The 21,956-nt window shown below is 40.3% G+C and overlaps 1 protein-coding gene across 1 annotated transcript; it reads right to left on the bottom strand.

Moving 5' to 3' along the window:
- Positions 1-3,800: 3,800 nt before the first annotated feature.
- Positions 3,801-20,577, bottom strand: SLC18B1 (solute carrier family 18 member B1). The gene is made up of 14 exons (XM_054279713.1): positions 20,506-20,577; positions 20,004-20,143; positions 18,849-18,944; positions 17,093-17,166; positions 16,189-16,336; positions 13,263-13,419; positions 11,640-11,776; positions 10,049-10,150; positions 9,054-9,145; positions 7,942-8,037; positions 7,303-7,377; positions 5,513-5,606; positions 5,369-5,415; positions 3,801-4,556 (listed from the first exon to the last, which is right to left on the bottom strand). The coding sequence occupies exons 1-14, from the start codon at positions 20,540-20,542 to the stop codon at positions 4,484-4,486; spliced, it is 1,368 nt and encodes a 455-aa protein (XP_054135688.1). The 5' UTR covers positions 20,543-20,577; the 3' UTR covers positions 3,801-4,483.
- Positions 20,578-21,956: the final 1,379 nt, after the last annotated feature.

Here is a 21,956-nt window from a genome sequence, read left to right as displayed (position 1 = left end):
TCAGCCAGAAAGGTGACTGCCCTGCCAGGGCTGAGCAGAAATATTTACAAGTGCAGGGCCAGGGGAATGTCCCGCAGAACTCCAGTCCCACCCACAAGGTGCAGTGGAGTTATCCCTGTTTGCCTCGCTACCAGCAGGCACCGCTCCCTGTGTCCTGCAGGGCTGGGAGCTCGCCCAGGAGCAAGGGACTGACACCAGGTAAACAAACAAATGCACCGAATAAACTGAACAAAACTGCAGTGACCCGGGCTCTCCGTGCCTGTGGACAATGGAAGGGGGCACTTATCTACAGGATCCGCCTATTTTCCACATCTCTCTCCTCCCAGGGCACTCTTCCCACCCCTGTACGGCACCCGTCCCCATCGCTGCCACCGCCTGGTGGTGGGGGCTACCTGAGGATTTACTTTGTGAAGCAGGACGCAATGTGATGCTAAATCAGCTTAGCTGTAGAGGGAGTCTGTCGTCAGACGGTGCTCCGGCTTCTTCTCTTGTGCTTAGCGAGAGGAGAGCGTGAGGAAGACAAGCGCGCATTCCGAGGGTTAACGCTGCCTGGAGGAGGCTGTGAAAGGGCGCTCGGCAGCCACGCAATCCCTGCCGAGCGCTGAGCACACGTGAGCAGGAGTCGGGAAGTCAGAAGGCGCTCACTTCTGCCAACAGCACCGAGTCATGTTCCTTGCGACCCAACAGGACAGCTTTTCCTAGGGCGCGGGGAGGAATTTAAAGATACAGTGCTTTTCCTCCCCAAACAGCAGAGTGTTTCCCATTACTTCCACTACATGGATTGTGGAGGGATCCGGTTTGATACTTGCACAGAATACAATCTTATTTTTAAGACATTCCCTTGTCAAAAAACACCAATGTATTTTGCCTCCTACAAGTCTGTATTTTTTCAATGATGTTGGTCAGATTAAGTATAAACAATGTTTGTACTTCCAAGCAAACCTGCAGAACAAACTACAGAACTGGGCACACATGGAAATCTTAGCTGGGAAACACAAAGTAATCCAGCCCACTTGCCTAAAGCACATTCTGCAGGGCCCACATCCTCACACGTGCCAGCCTGGCCCACCGGCTCCAGCTGTTCCCTCCCCTTACCCAACTCCTGCTGGCACAGTCCCGGCTCTCCCTTGCACCAGTAGGAGCAACCATTCCATGGGAACACAGACATGCCTCTGAGAAATTGCTTCTTTTGAGCCTTTGTGACACAAACACTTGTCAACAATTCTGTGCTAGGGAGGTTTTCCCCATCCTAAAAATGTGGCCAGAAAGATTAGAGTCCTCCAACTGTGAGTTAGGCCATGGTATGATAACACACTGCAGTGTGCTGAGCCGAATAACTGGTTTTTTTGAAGGAACATATTTTTGAGACTACTTTTCCAAGGAAGTTAAAATTTTCAAAGTTTCTGGTAATCTCTTGTTTACAAAAGTGGCTGTTCAAAAATGGGGTGGGAACAGTGCTGTGGAAATGCCGTTGTATACTCCAACAAAAATTTCAAATAATTAAAAACTGTTTTTTATTGGGGTACAACGCACTTAATCCTACACCAGTAAAGTCAGAGGAATTTATTTTCTGTTGTTCCCAGTGTTTCTATTGTTCACAGGCCAAGCCTATGCCAACCAAATTTACCATACAAAAATTCATACACAACATTCCAGCAGAGTATTGATTTTTGCTGCAAAATCAAGTCAATAAATCAACGTGCAGTAACTATGCCATTAGATAAGGCAACTAGAAAAACAGAATGCCATTTTAATTATGAATATCACTATTAATTACCATTATTTATGACTAATTAGTATGACAGAAACGAGCAGATGAAAGCTTGAATGATCTGCAGTGAAATCACGCTGAAGCTTGATCCATGAATGGAGGGTCATTTTCACACCATCTCTTAGGATGTTACACTCAAAACTGGCTTTGATGTCGTATTCCGATTTATCAGACGTCCATCAGCCAGCACCTGGTTATGAAAAAGCAAAATAAGCAGGAGCATCATCAAAGCACTACTACTGTATTGATGACAAAACACAAAATATATTCCGTAATGTTGATCTAGTCAAAAGATCTCCAATCTCAATTGGAACTGTCAGGAAGGCTGAGAAAAACTACATTTCTGTCTTGAGGGAGATCTGGTTCTAGAGGATTTGGGGGAACAGGGCAGAAGAGAATTGGTAAGGTGGACTTACTGTTTGAATACGACCAAGAAAATCACGCAGAAATAAAGCTGCCTTGAACTGAAGATAGAGTACAGAGGTAACAACTGCTAATTCTGGTAACAGCTAAGTTGCTCTTGTAGTGGCTTTTTGACCACTGATGTCTGACAAATCACAAGAATGTCCCATTACCTCGAACTCTCAATTCTGCAATCACACGCACACAAAATCGGTGCTTGACGTCTAGCATCTGCTCAGCAAAAATATACAGTGAAAACAAAGCCTGCAAAGAAAATGTAACACTCTAAGTCTCCAGCCCAGAACTACTATTTGCAGAACTCTCAAGAACATTTCTCAGAGTTAGGGCTCCATCTAGTGGAAAAAATGAAGTTTTACATGGCCAAAATACCAATAAAACACCAGGGTCACAAGATGAAAATAACACTCATAAATTCCCAGTTCTGATTATTTAACAAAGACTAGAGGTGTTGTAGTCAACTTAAGAATTTCCAAATTCTTATATAGCACATTTTTATTTGCTTTTTATCAAGAACTTTGTAAGTTGTCATGCCCTAGGGCTGTTGACATGAATATGCAATGCTTAAAGCTGATGGGAATTTCTGCTCAGGTCAGCTGCACTACAGATACAAATGTTGCCCATGAGAAGGGGGATTAGTTAGAGCACTGTCACATCACCTGTCATATCTAAAGTGGAGTTGTGTGTATTTGCTGAAAGGAAGTTGAGCACCATTCCCAAGGCCCACGCTGAGTGAAACTGGACAGCTGACAACAGTGGAAGGGGTTCACCCAAGCAGGTAGGGACAGAATGGCGTCAATCTGAAATCTGCTCGCCAAGACCACAGCTGGGTCATGGCAGAGTAACTCTTCACAAGTGAAAATACCAAAGTAGCCAAAGGATGTATTGAAAGTCACAAATCCAGGATCCTTGGGTTAATTAAATGGTTTCTCTGTCACAAAAAGGTTGCACTGCTCATGGAAAAGAAAAAAAAAATGAAAAAAGTAAAATATTAGAAAATATCTTGCATCCACCTCCAGTCCCCTCAAGCTCCTTCTCACCTGGCTTATCATCAGCACTGGCATGGTCAGCATTTCCCAGTAAACTGAGGTGTACATTCCTGGTTTCAGTATAGTCTAATGTCTGATACGAAATGGAAAGGAAGCTATTAACAAGATGTTCCATGGGGAAGCCTGCCCTTTAGTACCCTGAAGTTTCACAGCTCATTTGGCTACCACAGCAGTTGTTCTTTCTAGGCCAAAAGAGCTCTGACAGAGAAAGATGTATTTCTTATGTAAAATCCAGGAACTATTCACAGAAGAAACCGACTGGAAGTTGCTAGGACAGACCACTTTTCTTATTTATGGTAAAAAAGTCATGACAGAGAAGCTCTTCTAGAAGCCAGTTATGGGCTCCATGACAAATTAAAAGACTTTTGCCACAACCAAGGTCAAGAAGTCTAGTGTGAGTTTGTCAGGAGCGTCCTTGTCTCAGTTCCCCTTGAATATCTTTAGCTGAGCATCTGGAAGAGGTGAGGAAATGTTGAGTTTTCTTCTCCACAGTATCCCTAGAGTCCTTAGAGATTTGCTGTTGCAGAAGCAATAAGTACAAATATTCTAGCTAGCATTTATTAGCAAAATAAATCTCACAATCACCAAGTGAGTCTTCATATATAATACAAACATGCATTTATCTTTTGTGTATGTATATAAATGTATACACCAGATGCCAAGTCTCCCCCAGGACTGAAGACCAGTTTTTGTTGTGTAGATATGGCAAATTTTCATTATTTTTGCATCTCATTTTCAGGCACTCACAAGATAACACAAGTGCTGGTAGACAAGAAGTATCTTACACTCTTCTTGTCCAAGAGAATGTACAAAACATAGGGAAAAAGTTGCTTTATTGAAAACAATATTGTGCTTGGTCCTTTATAATTTCAAATTCTGTTTTTACAAGATAAAGAATTTCCTTTAAAAAAGTACAGAAAATCATGGTAGCAAATACAGCACGCACAAGAGTGGAAACCAGACATTTGAGAACACATTTTTTCACATACAGTGGTGCACTGTACATGGAACACAATTAAATAGGCTGACAGCTGAGTGTTACTCATCATTTAGAAGAACTTCCAAAAGAAAGGCAGTCAGTGTTTAGTGTTTCAAAACAGTAATGCCTCTACAATTAAACCACAACTGGTTGTTCACTAAGGGATCATGTCCCAGCTCCAGAATAATGAAGCACAGTTAAGGCCAGTCACCTCAATACTAGGTTAAACCACAACAGCAAACAGAGAATTGAAAGTATGCCTGTCTATATTTCATTGCCCATTAGACGAGTCCTTTCTTCATTATCACCAGGAGGATTTTGCAGGCTGGAACTGGAACTGTTCGCATAAGGAAAAGAAAAGAAGAGATAACACAGCTTTTATATTCTCTAGATACTTCTATGTGATATCAACATAATATGCAAAGAAGCACATAACATGCAAAGAACTACATGGATCACTGGGTTCCCTACTACTGCACAGAACCATGCACTGTTCATTCCCATGATCATACAGTGGATCAGACTGAAAGGGACCTTTAAAGGTTAGCTAGTCCAGATACCCTGCCATGGGTAGCAACATCTTAAACTAGACCAGGTTGCTCAGAGCCATGTCCACCCTGGGCCTGAATGTTTCCATGGATGAGGCATCCACTACCTCTCTGGGCAACCTGGTCCAGTGATTCACTACCCTCATTGTAAATTTTTTTTTCTCATATCTAGTCTGAATCTACCTTCTTTTAGTTGTTGGTGAGGACACTAAACAGTACTGGTCCCAAGGCAGACCCCTGAGGGACACGGCTCGTCACTAGTCTGTATCTGGACATTGAGCCATTGACCACTGCTCTCTGCATGTGACCATACAAACAATTCCAGCTCACAGACACCTTCCTGATGGAGGAGCCATCAGAGGGTTTGCTCATTAATGCCATGGTCTTGCTGCTTGTATAGAATAGACATTGCCTGGTTTAGCTGTCCATTTAGGTCAGTAGAGATTTGGAAACCATACAGACAAATTATTTAAGCAATGTTTTTATTGCTCATCTTATCATTCATTATTAGGTTGGTAGTGAGGAAAAAATGCAAGCACAGATTTCAAAGGTTTGCTTTATATGATTGCAAGCAAAATAAAGAATAAATATCTCAGCATACCTTTTCCTTGTTGCCTCAATGATATAAAATATTCCAGTTGCAAGACCCTTTGAGGAAACAGCCAGTTATAATTGTAGTAATTATAACAAACTTATACAATAGCTCATAACTGCAACAGATATTAAAAAATGTGTAATTACTTACACTTAACAGTGGCCATCCTCCTTGGATGGCTGCAGCCCATTCAAAACCTAGTTCTTCATTTAGAAATCCTCCCAGAATTGGACCTACAAATGCCCTGCATCAAATCAAAATCAGGTACTGGCATCCCAAACATAAAGAATAACATACCATATTCTCAGAGAACTGTTTTATTGGGGTTTGTGGCCTTCCTTCAAAGACTCTTACCTTTGACAACAAAGAGATTTTCTTCCACAGACCTAACTTTCCTAAAATGCACAATAAGTATGAATTTGTTGTTGGCCAAGGCCCCAGTAAATCTAATTACCTCCTCATCTGGAAACAGGATCCACATCCAGAAAGCTGAATGCAGTCTTTTTCACTAGAGAGACCCAACTAAGGAACATGCTCTAAGAAAACATCTATGCTGATCAATTCTATCATAAGAGAAATTCAAAGTCGCATCCCTCAAAACAAAAAGTTTCTAAACTTCAAGACAAAGGTGTGATAAATATAAGCAGGTGGGGAGGCACCATGTGACAGACATGCTCACTGAAAGGTTCAGCTGTGTTTAACTGCCCTGCACCTTTATGCCTGTCTAAAAATGCAGGTTATAAAGATTATGCAGCTGCTGTCTCTTTAGAAAGGTCTTACATTATATGGTCTCTCACGACTGAAACTAGAGAGTGTGTAAAACTAGAGAGACTTCCTGGAAGCAAGTTACATTATAACACCAGGCTTGATAGCAGAATAAACCTGTGTCTGTACTAAACCCTATACCAAATAAACAGGACTGCTAGACAGCTAGATCTTGGGGAAAAATGGTGCAAATTTGTGCCACTGAAACATACCTGCAGCCACAGAGGATTACAAGGACAGATAATATCCTGCAAGTGACTACCAATAGGGTCATTCTGTCACTTCCCATTGAGTGACAGCTCTGAAGGGCCACTCAGCCAGTAGCATGTTTCACTTATTTCTGGGATGATGACCCTGACTATATAGAGTTACAGACACATTCTGCTAAGCTATACAAGCATAAAGAATTTCTGTGGCTTAAAAAGAAGATTCTACTTTAGGCTATCTCAGGAAAATGGAAAAAGGAAAACAGAATTAGTCAGAAGCAGACATCTAACTCACTCCACCTGGGTGGTCTTAGTTTTGTAAAAAATTAAAGTCCACATCTCTCTGTATTGAGCATTAGATATTTTAGTGAAAGGAAAAATGACCACAAAAAAGTGCAAGTAAACATCCACTTTAATCACTGCAGTTTTTTGATATGCAGAGCAACATGTTTCAAGAAAGACAAGTTCAGAGGATTGTCAAAACAGAAGTTTTACCTTTTTGGGGGTAAAAAGCTGTAACATGCCTACCATACACCGGTCATGCAAGAAACTTTTGAACCAAGATCAACACAGCGACAGCCAGGTTTCCATGTGGCAGTATGTAGGGGGATAGAATATAAGAAAATAAAGATAGTGTAGAAAGTAATCTTACCCCTAAGGAGTTGCAGCTGGGCCAGTTATCAAAGATTAGGAACAGGCCTGACTTTAAGAGGCCACAGCTGTTACCAATGAGAAGAAGAGTGCTATAAAAGAGTGGGGTGGCTGGTTGAGAAGGGAACTGGAGTCAGTTGGCTATTTTGGGAAGAAGAAAGAGTCAGTGCTTGGAGGAGCTGCCCACGAGAAACACCAAGAAGGTGTGAAACTTTTGTGATAAGGAGACAACAATATGGAACCCCTGCAATAAGATGACAACAGCAGTAGTATGGAACAGCTGAACTCTCGCAGCTTACAAAAAAGGGGTACACTTACCCAAGGGACCACATGGCATTGAAGAGCCCAGACACCAGTCCCAGAAGACTCAGACCTTCTTCAAATCCATTCTCACTGCAGAAAGACAGACCAGTTGGAATAGTACAATACATACTGTGTCTCAGTTTGTAGACTGAAGACACAAACAGACTCCCTATAGACTTTTCCCCCTCCTTTCAATTTGCACACCACATAAATAGTCAACAAGCAGAAGTGTACAGTAGAATTTGTTTACCCAGTACTTTCTTCTTTACTGTCCCTCTGAAGGATTGGAGTCCCATTCTTCATCTGTTTTCTCCCAAGTGAAGATCACACCATCACACCAATTCCCCACGTTTCATATGGCAAGTGTGAAATTGTGACAGGTGGCTTTTTAGAAGCAAAGACTTGTTCCAAAAGGAACATACTAATAAGAGTAAATCAAGGCCCTTCTAGGTCATTACTGAAGTTTGCATTCACAATGACTGGATGCTCAGTCAGAAAAAACTAAGACAATAGAGTAGTGGAAACATTTAAGTGTTACTATCTGCCTTTGCCTCAAAAAGGGGGAAAAAGCCACACTTCATATTCACCCCTGAAAGACAGTTGCATATTCCTAGTGTCAGTAACATGAAAGAAGTGTTGGACTGATTTACTTACTATGCACATTGCAGGATCTCTGGAAACACTGGGATAGCACTCATGCCAAGGGAAAAGCCAATCAAAACCAACACTAGCACAAACATCCACAGCTGACTGAAAGAGAGGCATTTACAAGAAGTTAGCTGCTGAAGAGTCTTTTCAGTAAGGACTCCATTTCACTGAAGGCTGTTGTATCAGCTCTCTCTGACTGATGAGTAAACTATGTGTCTTGAAGTCAATACTAATACTTGAAAAATCCAGTTCTATACTTTAGAAAAAAGACTTTGTAAAAGAATATGAAAAGCTTGTGCTCAAATTATATATTTTCTTATCAAATGCAGTTCATTTTATGACATGCATATAGGGAAGAGTTATACAGATGAGGTTAACTGAGCAATGCCTGTGTGCAAGCACCAGATTTGGTTTGTTGCAGAAGTGAAGGATTCTGAAAATTTTTGATATTTAAAAATTAGCAACCTAGGAGGAGTTCTACGCATTAACAAGCCTATTACTTTAACACAGCATCTAACCTAGGACAAAAGGATTGTGTAGTTGTTTTGTTAATGTAGCAGTGTTTTGCTGTGAATTAACTTGAGAGATATGACATTACAGCATTCTGGTACAACAAACATTGTCTTTGCTACTGAAAACAAAGCTAAAACCTGTCACTTTTCTCAGTAGGATATATACAGAGAGAAGTAAAATCAGTACTGCTGCACAGCCATGCAAATAAACCCTATGGTTTAAAAACATTGATGGAACAGAAAAATCTGGAAAATAAGACAAAATGAGAACTTTGTTTTGCTGAACAGGAAATGCCACAAAACTGTGAGGGAAGGAAAATAAAAAGCAACATTCTTCCTACCATACACATTACGATGAACAAAGTAACACTAAAAAGCAAAAGAAAAGGATCTATTTTATGAAGCTGTAATATCTCCGTTTTCAGATGATTTCACAGCTTCAGTCTCATGCTACAACATCAAAAAACAACCATGTTTCATGGTCAAAAGTGGAAGTTAAAAACCAAATCTGTTTCATGGTCAGAGCTGCTAATTACAGACCTATGGACATACATGACTATGGTTGAAAACATCACATAATGAGACAGGCTCAGGTAGAGGCAGTACCTTTCAATGTGCAGTACAGGAGCAGGTCCCAGCATGAAAAGGCACGCTGCTGTCATTAAGTCTCCAAATATCAGCAGCCACTTCCTGATGTACTGTGTAAGAAAAGGAAAAGCTATGCAATTTTAAATTGGGAATTTGTCATGTACATCAAAAAACAACAAATTCTTGTTTCCTCACTCCAGATGCAATCACTGGCAGCAGTGGCTTAGTACAGAGATTTCAGGATACTGAGCAATGATCCTTCTTGGTTAGCAAAGTATTTTAGGTCTTAGTCTTCTTTAATATAAGAAACACCCTGTATCATTTTACGATGATCTGTAAGTTCCTTCCAACCCAGGCCATTCTAGGATTCTGTGTAATTCTCATGTACAAAGGGCATTACTAGTTTGTGTCAGGAAAAAAGCATCAGAAAACTGTCACTGTCCTTCAGGCATAGTATTCAAAGTGTAGGTTTCCTTGATCAATTAGCACTGGCTGTCAAAAAGGCAGTTTTAGGTGCACCACTGAAAAAGTCTCTTTCTATGGTGCTGTTAAGAGCTAAAGGACGAGCTAAAGAATAGGCAGCCCACTGTGCTGATCTAATTTGAATATTACACTTTTTATGAAATAAAGTCAATACAGCTAACCAGAACATCTTTACTCCTTTTCTCAAAAGTTAATAGAATTAGATGTGGTTAAAAGCATCTGGGAAAACTGGGATATATTTTCCTACTCTCTATTCCTTGAAAAAGATTGTGCTTAGTCCACTAGAAAAGCTCAGCACACTTCAGCTCCTTGTCTAATTTCCTTTACTGACTTGGACATTCTTAAATTACCCTATATCTTGCAAAAGAGACCTCCAACGTGGCAGTAATGGGTGCACGTGCAAGGTCTTGAAAGGCAGATCCCTTTACAAGACCAGGCCCAGATCCTTTGTTTCATCCACTGCTTCCCACCTCTAAGCAAACGCACGGAGTGCTTTAGTCACGCTGCACACACGGCAGGGTAGGACTCACCGGCAGTTTGTCGCTTACGAGTCCAAGGAGAGGAGAAGACAGGGAGTACGAGAGTGCCAAACCAAGGAACACCAAGCCCACATAACCAGCTGGGAGTGTGAACTATGGCAAGGAAGATCAATAAAACAAAAACCAAGACAAACCATATATGCTACATTCACATTCATTAAGGACAATCTAAGAATTATATATAAAGTCAAAATACTGAAATGTGCAATTTAAGTATTTTACTGATACCCTACAGAGGTTTTTCATGTATTTGAAATCATCCACAGAGCTTCAGTTTCATTGCTTTCACCAATACTTTTTAAGCATGGTGGAGTGGTAGAGACACCTGACACAACTGTACTCATATAAAGCCTAAATAATGTCAGGAGGAAACATTATGCTATGTCCCCTACACCAGCACACTGGATTCCAACATTACAATCTGACACACTTGAAAGAAGACACTTCAGATACTGCAATTTCAATGGATTTAGTCTCTACCTCTCAAATCTTTAGCTTTATTTGCATAAGAAAAAATAAGTACTCTATTCATCCATTGTTAATCAGCACATCTTAGAAGTAAGCAGTGCCATAAAACTCAGTTCCAACTTTTCAACCAAAGGATGATTTTTATGGGAAAGAATAAGAGGTTTTTGCTGACACCGAGGCCCACGTTTTCCTAATCCAGACACATATTTCTGCATTGAAACAAAATATGAAATTAATCAAAAGCACCTTAGTTTCTCAAATAAGTGCCTTAACTAAGAGTTAGAAGGTATTCCAAGATGTTTCATATGGTATAGAATCTATAAATATTCACTATTTCCTTGTCATATGCAAATACATGATAATAACTCTAATTTAGTGGTTAGAATACCTGCCAAGAGGGCCACAGCCCTTTCACAGCAAGTATCTGTGAGCATAGAGCAGAGGGAAAGCCGAAGAGCCATAGAAACACACAGAATCTACAGTGGGATAATTTCAAATCCCTCCTGGGAGATGGAATATGTACATTCACATCTCCACCGACCAAAGAACTTAGCATCAAGTCCCCACCACCCTGAACAAGTACTCCAAGTACAGATTAGGCAGACAAAAAGTAGCACAGCCATCTGTGAAACATTACCCCTTGGAAAAACAATTCATAAATAAAGCACTCAAAGACCATTGCTTAATTTTATCTAGGAACAGAATCTTAAAGGGGTTCACATCAAGAGATGTAACACTGCCAGTGGTTGCAGCAGCTCTCAAGAATTTGATTTCAGGAAGGAAGAAAAAATACATCTTTTACAAAAGTAGTTTCTATGCTCTATTCAGAGACAGTACTTTGCAGCTGAAAGACATTTAAGTGGAGAAAGCCCATTTTAAAAGACCTTACACTTCTCATTCTCAAAGTTACCAAGACACAGCAGGAAGAGATGGTGCAATAGATATTGACTTATCAGTACTGTGTAAATCAAGTTATTTGGAATTCATACAACTAACAGTTAACTAAAGCAGTGTTAATTGGATGAAGCTCAATTTTGTTTACGATATTTACATTTAGAGCCAGTTACTCAATATTTATTAACTCAAGACTTCAATGCATGTTAGCAGGACTTACCTTCTTTAAGATAAATAGAGATATTGTGGGATCAAAAAAACCCAAGCATGCACTTAGAGAAAATATAGTGAGACAGAGTATTAGGACTTTTGGCAGAAGAATGAGCTTCCAAAATGATTCCTTCCTAGGAGTTGAATCTGTTTCAATAGAAGAGGGGGGGAAACTGCATTAATTTCAGTGGCATAAGCTCATGATTGATGTTCTTGTTTTAGAAAAGAAATAGTATTTCCCTTTTTTTAGTCTTCTTACTCCTATTGCACAACAGATGAAAGTCAATAGTTGATTATTACGTACTATAGCATTTTTATAGTAAAAACTAAAATTCAATAGATGAAGAAGAAAAGCATACAATTTAGATTCCAGCACTGCAAATCCCCAACTTGAAAAGAACTAAAGCATGTATTACTCCAATTTTGTGAAAAAAGTATTTGCTCCTCTGCTAGCAGTTATACAATGAAATCTTCATGGATATGTCTCAGCTTGATACTTGAATACATATATTAACAATTCATGTCTAATAAAAGAAACATGCTTTGAGAGTAAGATTGCTATTTATCAGTTGAGATCTATCCAAGTTTTTAAACAACTAATTGAACTCCACCATGTTCAATTTGTAGTCCGGGAAACTTTTTTCAGATGTCATGGTTATGTGGGAATTTTAAGTCAGGCCCTATTCCTGATGGTGTTTCTCCTATAATACCTGAATGTGGTCTCAAAGTATACAAAGAACTGAAAGTTCAAGCATTAGCATCCATCAGCTCAGAGCTAACATTTATGTAACATACGTCCAAACTGGCAGTGATATCATGACAATTTCAGAGCTTGGGGAGGTCAGGGGGAAAAGTCAGCTGTAGCAACACATGGTTAATCATTTTAAATTTCTTCTAAAAGCCAATATACTTGAAGTTATTTTCCATGGTTTTCATATTAAAGGATAAAAAAATCAAAATTAAAGAAGCATTTCAAAGTTACTAGCATTTTTTTCTCTAGAAAAGAATATCAGAATTGTGACCTTACAATTATAGTCTTGCATGAGGACTTATCTTGAAGCTAGTTTTCTGTCCAAGCAGGATCATCTAAAATTTAATAAATTTATATGACCTCCAGCACTTCATTAAACCCCTCCTTTATTAACTTTAACATTCTTTCATGTTTATCAGATCCTGCACAAATAAATCCAGATCCAGTACAAATAAACACTTTTTTTTCTCCCTATAATTAGTTTTCCTCTCCACTGTTAACTCCTCAAACATGTTGAGTTCTCCTGTTTTAGGCAAAATCTGTCTCCAGCTTTTCTTTAACTAGCTGCAATGACAAACCTATAGGAAGCAGACAGAGCTGATCCTTTATAAGCCCTAAATCTAAGACAAAAGAAAACAAAAATATATCAGTTCACTTCCACACAAAGTTCCTACTGTTTGCAGAAATTAGCATGAGAATTTGTGTTAATTCCAGGCCATCTCATGAATTTAGGTTATCATTAAACATGAGCCTTATCAAGATGATAAGCTAATTCAAGTGGAGTTTTGCCCTCTGACTTGGATCAGACTCCAGAAGCCAAGAAGACACTTAAGTACATGAGAAGTTAAGGCGAGTGAAGGAAGCAGGCAGAAGGATGCTTACCATATCTTGGCAATATGCACATATTCACAGGCACCAGAGCCAGCACTATGCATCCCAGCGCAATGAAAGGGACCTCGTAACCAAATGATTGATACAAAAAGCCACCCAAAGGTGGGCCCAGCACCAGTCCAAGTCCTGAAAAAATCTCAAGGCTGCCCTAAAGCATGAAAAAGCAAGCAGAAATGAAGTCAGTAAGTTGCGAAAATACAATGCAACAATACAAAGCAAGCTATGTGTCTGAGGAGCAGTACAACATATCCAGGGTAGTGAAAAACAAGACAATGCATTGCCAGGACAAGAGCTAGTAGTGATGTTCACAGGGTGGGATAGCAAAAGGAATTCCACAGTTATGTACCTGGCAGCCATGACCTCTTTTGCTTCTCTACAGGGAACCTGTAGTGGTTCCTGTACAGCATTCACAACTCTGCTGTCACCTAACAGATATCAGTCTTGATGTAAGGCAAATGCTCCAGTAGCAGAAAGCATTCACAGGACACCTCAGGCTGAAGGGATCACCTCTCCCACCTGCCATTACACTCCAGCCTGAGGGAAAGGATCTAAACACACCTACTCAGATGGGTCATTATCTCATGGCATGAAGTATATGTGCAAAGTTAAAGCTTTCTCTCCATAAACAACTGTTTGGACTCACTCCCTAGGGATGGGAAAAAAATAATGAAACTGCAATGGGGACTACTCAGATTGTTTTGGATATAATTTATTAATCTGGTATGTTTTATAAGATACTAATTTGTAAAAGGACAGTAATACAGATACATCTTGTGCTACAATGTCATAGTCACCACTGTCAACAATTGATTAATCAATGCTTAGATCACCAGGAAGAGCTGGTGGTAATAACTGCTTACAGATAAAAGTTTTGACAACTTCCAGAACCCAGAAAGATAACTCCAGGGAAAAATTCTCATCTTTAGTTTTACTGATACAAGTCAGAGTAGTCAAATGTCCTGAAAAGAGTCAGAGTCAGCAAAAGCCAAGTTCTTTATCCTAGGTTAGTCTAAGGTTGTAACCTTTTTCTTTCCTAGCAAAGAAAATAACTAGGTATGGCCATTAACATCACTGTATCTAGATGATGCTTTCACTTTTGTTGCTTACCAGCCATAAAAAACACTTGATTTGTGAGACTTTGGTTCAAATAATTTACATGATTTGGGGCTGTACATCATTTAGCCCTTCTAAGTTAATGAAATGGGGAGGGCATGGGGAAGAAGCTGAGACATTGCAGTAGGACAGATCAGAGGATAAGATAAACCTGATACTGTAAGAGAAGTGAGATTCCTTATGTTCTGAAGTCCACACCTCCTCCCTCCACAGAGGGATCAAGTTGACAAATGCTTAACTTCCCACTCCAACAAGGCTAGTGTGCCTATACTTAATAACTTCCCCATATACCCTCTAGGGTACCCAACAAGTAAAAGGAAGGCTGAAAACTTGTACCAAAATGGGAAGGAGGTGAAAACTGATTTTCACGATCTAGCACTATCAAGGACAACAGAGAGCAAGGCTAAAAAAGCCTCATCCCCTCCTTCAGGCCTCAATTTTACCCTAGGATGCACCTTGCTTAAACAATCAGCTCTTTCTTCTGCCTCCTGCCTCAGAGCTCACAGTAACAAGAGCTCTCCATCATGACCTAAATCTAAATGAATAAATATGAAGAGGTTTTATTCTCAAGCAGAACAGGACACTGGAATTCACAATATGGTAAAGACAAACATTTAGAAGTCATCTGTCTTTTTATAGTACCCTTTCTAGATTTTAAACAAAAGTAGGTACCAAGCTACAGCTGTGTAGCATTTCTGATTTTGGTCTTGAGATGACCTTCACCACCACATATCATTTTCAGCTGCGCATTATGGTTACTGTGCTCTCATAACAGAATTTCTTTTCTTTTTAATTCTGATTATAAAATGGGTAACTAAGTCCCTTTAAGTCAACATTACTTTACTTACCTTTTTAAATTATGTTTTAAAATTTGCAAACAGGAAACCTTAACCTTATTGACTGAACAAATCCAAAACATGATTAAAATATATAAATTGCTCCAATGAAAAGGTCAGCTAATCACTGCTGATATAACTTAGTAGGTTTCTTTCAAGTTATAAGACATATTCGTATAAATATATATTTATAGACGTAATTAAACTGCTTAACAAAAATATTAATAAAAGCAGAAACTTATTTTATTTAATATTCTTAAATAAGTTGTCAACATTTGCTCACTCATTAATATTTAACCCAGTTATTTCTGACAAAATATTTTAGAATTGAAAACCAGAATGTACTGAAGAATAGACACAGAAAACAGTATTTATTAAACACAAAACTTTTCTTTAACACTTTAAAACCCCAACTGAAAAAGGGTAATATCTCTGTTTGAAATGAATTGCTGATGATCAGAAATACTGCCCTCCAGTTTCAAGAAATTCTAGCTCTTATCTTTTCATACATAACTTTTATCAACAGATTAGAAAAATTAAGCCAAAATTGTTTCAGTTTTGCATCTTTCAGTCATTTAAATCAACACCATTTGAATTAATTTATCATTTTTAATCAATTCACGTGGATCCTTACTATCCAGGTAGAAGTAGTCACTAAAAGCTGTACTAGTATGTCATTAGTATTTTGTCTTGATTTTCACTGAAGAGATAACTACTGCCACTAATGGTCATACTTGTGTCTTCAAAGCACAAGTAACTAATATATACTCCTCAATTTATATCTAACCAGAGTTATGCTAAGGTCTGAACTTGTTATAGGATTGATTCTAGATTACAAACAAAACATTACATGATGATTTCAAATAAGACTGCATAGGAGACAACAAATTTTCTCCTGATTTTAGGCTGCCCACTGGCAATTTGTCTTATTGCTGGAACTCAGCTCTAACACTGCTTTCTGAACTTACCAGGACAGTAGCTATATTAGTGGGAAATGCCTTTGCAAGGATTGAGAACGATGCTGTAATTGCTGCTGCAAAGCTTATTGCATCCATTGCTCTTACTAAAAAGCAGAAACCGATGAACATTGGTCCACTTGGCACCTTGTCAAGTATTCTGGAAAAGAAAAATCCCAACAATAAACTGGATCTCTCTCAGGATGGAAGAAGCCATCTACTAAAGGCCGTAGAGCATCATTTCTTGCTCATTAAAAGACACAGTTACAAGACACACAATGCTTTCTATTACCACTTATCTTTGAACCACATCAGTGAAATTATTCAAACTCCACCAAATTATTTCTGGCAGCTTTCTCCTTTTCCCCTTTACTTGGCAGTGAATAGAGCATGAAAACTGTAATCTGTGAAAAACTCAAATGCCACCTTTGTTGCATTCCATAGCTTTTCCAAGCACCTGTGCAAGAAGTCTGATGCAATGTGTTAGAATTAACTAATAAGAGATTCTTTAATTGATAATAAAACATTTATTTTGCTAAAATTAGTGACTTAGCATCTCCACATGACAGGCAAAGCTTCCCATTTAAGCCCAATATTTTTAAGTTAATAATAATTAAAACATTATGCAGAAATAGTTTTCTTATTGCTGCACCTTTGACAGGCTTCTCGCTGTCTGTGAACTATTACTTAAATAGACAGAACCTAGGTCCTCTAATTTCAAAGTAGTAAACAGACTGAAACCTAGTGAAAGGGAGAAGTGCTCATTCTGCTTTACAAGAGGTAATAAAAATTAAAGATGCAAGAAGTTAGATGACCTAAGATGCCCAAGAGTTTCTAATTTTGTGTCCATCTTTTCATATGGATGAAAATGATCAGAAGGTAAATGCAATAAAAACAAGCAACACAAATTACTTACCCAAACAGAATGGTCACACATCCTGAAACAAACATCCCTGACACAAACATGAATTTTGCTCCAATTTGTGAAAGCTGTAAATTAAATACCATTTTTACATGTTAGTATTTCAAGGAAAGATCAAAAATTTCCAATACAAGTTACTGTTAAGAAATCAAAAAATTATGGGAACTTTATAGCCCCTGTAACTAAAAGATTGGGAAACACTGCTTCTGCTGGTGTGCCTTCATTCAATAATGAACCTAAAAATACTCTGAACAGTTAAGTGACTTAACCCAGTTTTAGAAAGGTAAGACAATGCTGCAGTTAACTATCTCACAGCAGCATGCTGCAGCTTCTGCAGAGCAGCAGATTACAGCAGCATTCCTCATTATAAACAAACAGAAAGTTTGTTTCCAAAACCCCCCTGCAGCACTATCACTGACTGAGGCAAGGCCAGCAATACCCATGATGTATGTGGCTAGTGAGAGTCAACGCAAGCTGATTTTTAAGCAAATTTAAGACAACCCTTAACAGCACAAAGCTTGGGCATGGGAAGTATGGTACTTTCAGGCCTCCCCATTAATTACCAGGGAAGGACCCCACCTTTCTTCATTTCAGACTCTCTCACCAGAGTGAAGGGTGACAGGAGGCATCCATAAAGCAAACTCCATCCCGCAACAAAGTACAGCAGAGCTTCTAATTCCACACTGCAACTTCCCCTAAGGACAGTAGGTGTTTCAAGCCCTTCTTTTGTTCAGGCCTGAACAAAGTCCCTGCCTTTCAGCCATTATTACTAAAGCCCATGTTTTGCTGAGTCTCACCCAAACCCTGAGGATCTCTGATTGCTGCACTGTCCAGGTCTGCTGATGCTCACTTCAGCTGTCTGCAGTGAGGACAGCACATTCACTCTCTCCCCTGTAAAGTACCTGGTGAGGCTTGTGCCATAGCTGAATACCACTACAGGCACCAAGACTTGGACTTAGTAATGGCACTTATGTGACACTTTATGAGCCACCTCAGCACCAGACAAAAGCACTCACCACAGGGTCAACAAAGAGGCTGCCCAGTCAAAGACAGAGAGGATTGTGAACTGCTGCTCTGCAGCAGCCCCAGTTTAGGGAATGATCCTGAGCGGCCCTAGCAAACACTGCATAGACAGCAGTGCTGCAGCACATAAACAAACATTTATATAACTTATTTGTGATTTCTTCAACATGAGAAAAATCCTGAATCTGTGGGAAAGCTCAAGTTACAAGAACTGGAGACATTTCTCTCATATTAATATAGAATGAAGTTTAAACTGAGTTAAGCAGCGGAAAATCATAACAGGAGCAAAATGTCAAAAAAAAAAAAAAAGACAACATACCAGAAAAGAAGAAGAGGTGCAGCTAACTAAAGAAAGAAACAAAACAAAATACCTTTAATGTCGCCAAAGGCAAACCGAATATATAAGTGCCACAAATAAAATGGGGGGTAGGAGAAACGAGGTCATAGGAAGCAGAATTGATCTGATTACTCTAAAGCAAACAGAAAAGTTAACTAGAGAAACAAAACAGTTACATGTCTGTTGCCCTATGCTACTCTCAGGAACGACAGAAAAGTACTGACAAGACTTAGATCACACTCAGACTGACTGGTCAGACTCCAGTTACTGCAGACACAAAACTGCAGTAGCACTACTGAAAAGACGTCTCTTTTCTCAGCCTTGCAGAACTGCCTTCATGTACCAACCTGTGTCACCACAGAAAAAAGTTACAGCTTCAATTATACTTACATAATTTCCCAATATTAAAGAAGTCAAGAAATTGACCAAAGCAAAACATCCAAAAATCAGGCCAACAACTGTGTTACTGGCACCTTTTTTTTCTGCCTGCAAAAAAGATCACAACAATGTACAGACTCAGTCAAATTCTTGAGGTGAACAACATTCATGCCTTGCATATTTAAATCTATTTAATTGTCTATTAATGCAGTTAGAAAGCAATTTCTTTTCTCAAAGGCAGTAGGGACTCATAAGGTAACAACACAATTAAAAGACATGTTGCACTTCTAATATGTCATCGAGGGAAAAGCAATGTTAATTTGTCAGTGAATGAACAGGCAGTCAGACTATATAAAGGTGGCTTCAATTGGTGTGCAAGGGCACTAGCTACAGAACTTTGATCCCTTGCATAGTGAGAGGGCAGTAAATGGAGAGATCTGTTATCTTCACTGTGATATGCCACCCCATAACAAGCACCAGACAGTTTTTTACTTATTTAGCTGGCCAAATACACTCACTTGGGCACCAGCAGTACACAGGCATACTTAGAGAAAAATAATATTTCTTTGTAAATACTGGAGACAAAAAGAATATTTCTTTATAAATACTTGGTAACAATTTAGTCATTAGAGAAATGGACTTCTGCTGCAAAGGCACCATGACCATCTTTTTCTTTGTGGTATTCATTCAACATAAGCAGAGATTTTATTTTTTTCCCCTTCCTAGGTCAGGAAGTTAGCACAGTTAATGATGGCCCAGAATGAGTTAACAGAGGAAGCTATAAATAAAAAGTCATTGAGAAGCTAGGACACAGAAATGTAAGTCAGGACATTGGCAGAGTTTAATCTCAGCTCTACAAAACTACTATGCAACACTGAGCAAAAAATTATTTCACTTCTCCAAGAATCCACTTTGACTTCTATCTCATTTCATTAGTTTGCTGTCTCCTCCGCAGTCGTAGGGAAGATTAATCCATGGACAAGATCCAGCTCACCATTTTATGCACTGCAGCTACAGCAGCATCTTGCTATCACTGACTTCCCACAACTCAAAAGTCTTAACTCAGAGCTCACAGCCAGCCATAAATGTTCCAAGGAGGTCAAGATATTTCTAGAAGTTTCAACATGCAAAAAAGTAATGTAGAGAGTAGCTAAATTGTGTGTTTACCTCTGAAGGGAAAAAGGGTCCCAGGATTGAGTAGCACATCATTGAACTGAAATTTATAGAAGCTGCTGCAACTAGTGTATAAAGCTGTTCTCTGGTAAGCCGTCTTGATTCCTCACGAACTGCTTCTGACAGGCCATCATCTAAAAATACCAAATAAAAATTATAACAAATTATTATAAGCTGACAGAGAGGAACAATTTACGAACCAGGTTGGAAAATTAAAACCCACACTAAACTTGTACCCTCCCCGCTCTCAGATCGGAGTCGAGCCGCGCTGCCTTTTACCCCGTGCAGAGCGCAGACCTGGCCGCGGTGCGGGTGCCGGCAGCCGCCCCTCAGGCCGGCCTGGAGGCGCTGGGCTGCGGCCGGAGCTCCCGTCGCGCTCCCGGCCCGGCCCCGCCGAGAGACCCGGCCCGCTCCCCGCTCCCGGCCCGGCCGCAGCCCGCGGGGGAGCCGCTACCCCGGCCCGAGCGGAGGAACGCGGGGAGACCCCGCCTCGCACCTGGGGGCTGCTCGCCGCCCGCCGCCCGGCTGCCCATGGGGCCGCAGCGGCGCCTCCGCCGCACGTGTGGCAGCGCCCGCGGGCTCCGCGAGCACCGGGGCCAGCGCCAGCCCGGCCGCCGGCACTGAGCATGCCCGGCCCGAGGAGCGGCCGCGCCCGGAGCCGCCGCCGGGACTGCCCGCACGGGCCGGGAGAGCGCCGCGCTCGCCGCGGTGCCATGGCAACCTGCCGGCCGCGGGGTGCGCCGCACACCCGACCCGCGGCATGCACACCCGGCCTGCGGCATGCACACCCGACCCGGGGCATGCACACCCGGCCCGGGGCAAGCATACCTGGCCGGGGCATACACACCTGGCCCGGGGCATGCACTCCTGGCCCGGGCATGCACACCCGACCCGGGGCATGCACACCTGGCCCGGGGCACCCACGGTACATTGCTAAGATTGGTAGACCGAGCAAGATCGCCGATTATTACACAGCCTGGCATGTTGCAGGATTTGTTATACAAGGGCTTAACGACAGCGTTGGCGCAAGAATTACTAGCTGTAAACTGGCCAGGAGTAAATTCAAGCTGGAGATGAGGAAGAGGTGGTAGAATCACTGCATTTAGCACAAGGTCCTATCCACAGGGTGAGAAAGTGAGGAAGGAGATGAGGTGTGAGGATAAGTTCCAAACATAGTAAGAGACAGTTGTTCACCTGTTACTTGGGAGAGGAAAACCAGTAATCACATCTTAAAAGAACTATTTTAACTATTTTAAGCTATCAGTATTTCATCTAGTCACCAGTTACAATATTAACATGCTTAGAAAGGACATTTCAGAACAAACTTTGCCATGTACCTAACTTTAGAATCTCACAGTCCACATGACAGGAAAAAGCAGAACTTCTTTCTTACCACAAGATTAGAAAACTTAAAAGCTATTTAGCAGCCACAAAGAAAAGCAGCTACATGTTCCTTTGCTGGAACCTAGTCTGAGAATATATTTTGTGTGGCATGTATTATGGCTGTTGAAAAGTCCCTAGGAATACCTTGAACTTTCCCTGTCTGCTTCCAGAAAAAGACATAACGATAAATCCTTTCCATAGATATTGCCTCTTCAGCAGCTTTACTCCCCTCCATGAAAAAAAAAAGAAAGAAAAAAAAAAAAAAGGAAGAGCACTTGCAAGCCATGATGAGTTCACAAAAGCATAATAACAAAAACATGATATACTCAAAGTATGGCACACACGTAGAGTGAATAAGAGAAACTTATAGAGAAAAAAAAATTGTGGCAAGAGAATAAAACATTCATTTTTGTGGCTGGAGATGCAGTCAATTATCTTCAGGAGATGAAACAATTCTTACTCCAACTACTTGCTCTTTCGAGCCTAGACTCTTTAACTCCACAGCTTCCAACTATTTTCAAACCCCAATCATCCTTACATTACTAATTACACAGGAGTAACCCA

The sequence above is a fragment of the Melozone crissalis genome, unplaced genomic scaffold (genome assembly GCF_028551555.1).
Source record: "Melozone crissalis strain CALT ecotype California unplaced genomic scaffold, PUWL_Pcris_2 ptg000027l_1, whole genome shotgun sequence".
Classification (NCBI taxonomy): domain Eukaryota; kingdom Metazoa; phylum Chordata; class Aves; order Passeriformes; family Passerellidae; genus Melozone; species Melozone crissalis.
Note: the sequence above shows the minus strand (reverse complement) of the source record. Positions and strands in the feature narration are given on the sequence as shown.

Excerpts from the sequence above, each read along its gene's own strand:
- SLC18B1 (XM_054279713.1), bottom strand. The coding sequence starts at position 20,542 with ATGGGCAGCCGGGCGGCGGGCGGCGAGCAGCCCCCAG. Across the intron at positions 18,945-20,003 it reads GACCCTTTTTCCCTTCAGAG|GCAGAAAAAAAAGGTGCCAG; the intron begins GTAAACACACAA and ends TCTTTTTTGCAG. Across the intron at positions 9,146-10,048 it reads TCGTAAGCGACAAACTGCCG|TACATCAGGAAGTGGCTGCT; the intron begins GTGAGTCCTACC and ends TTTCTTACACAG.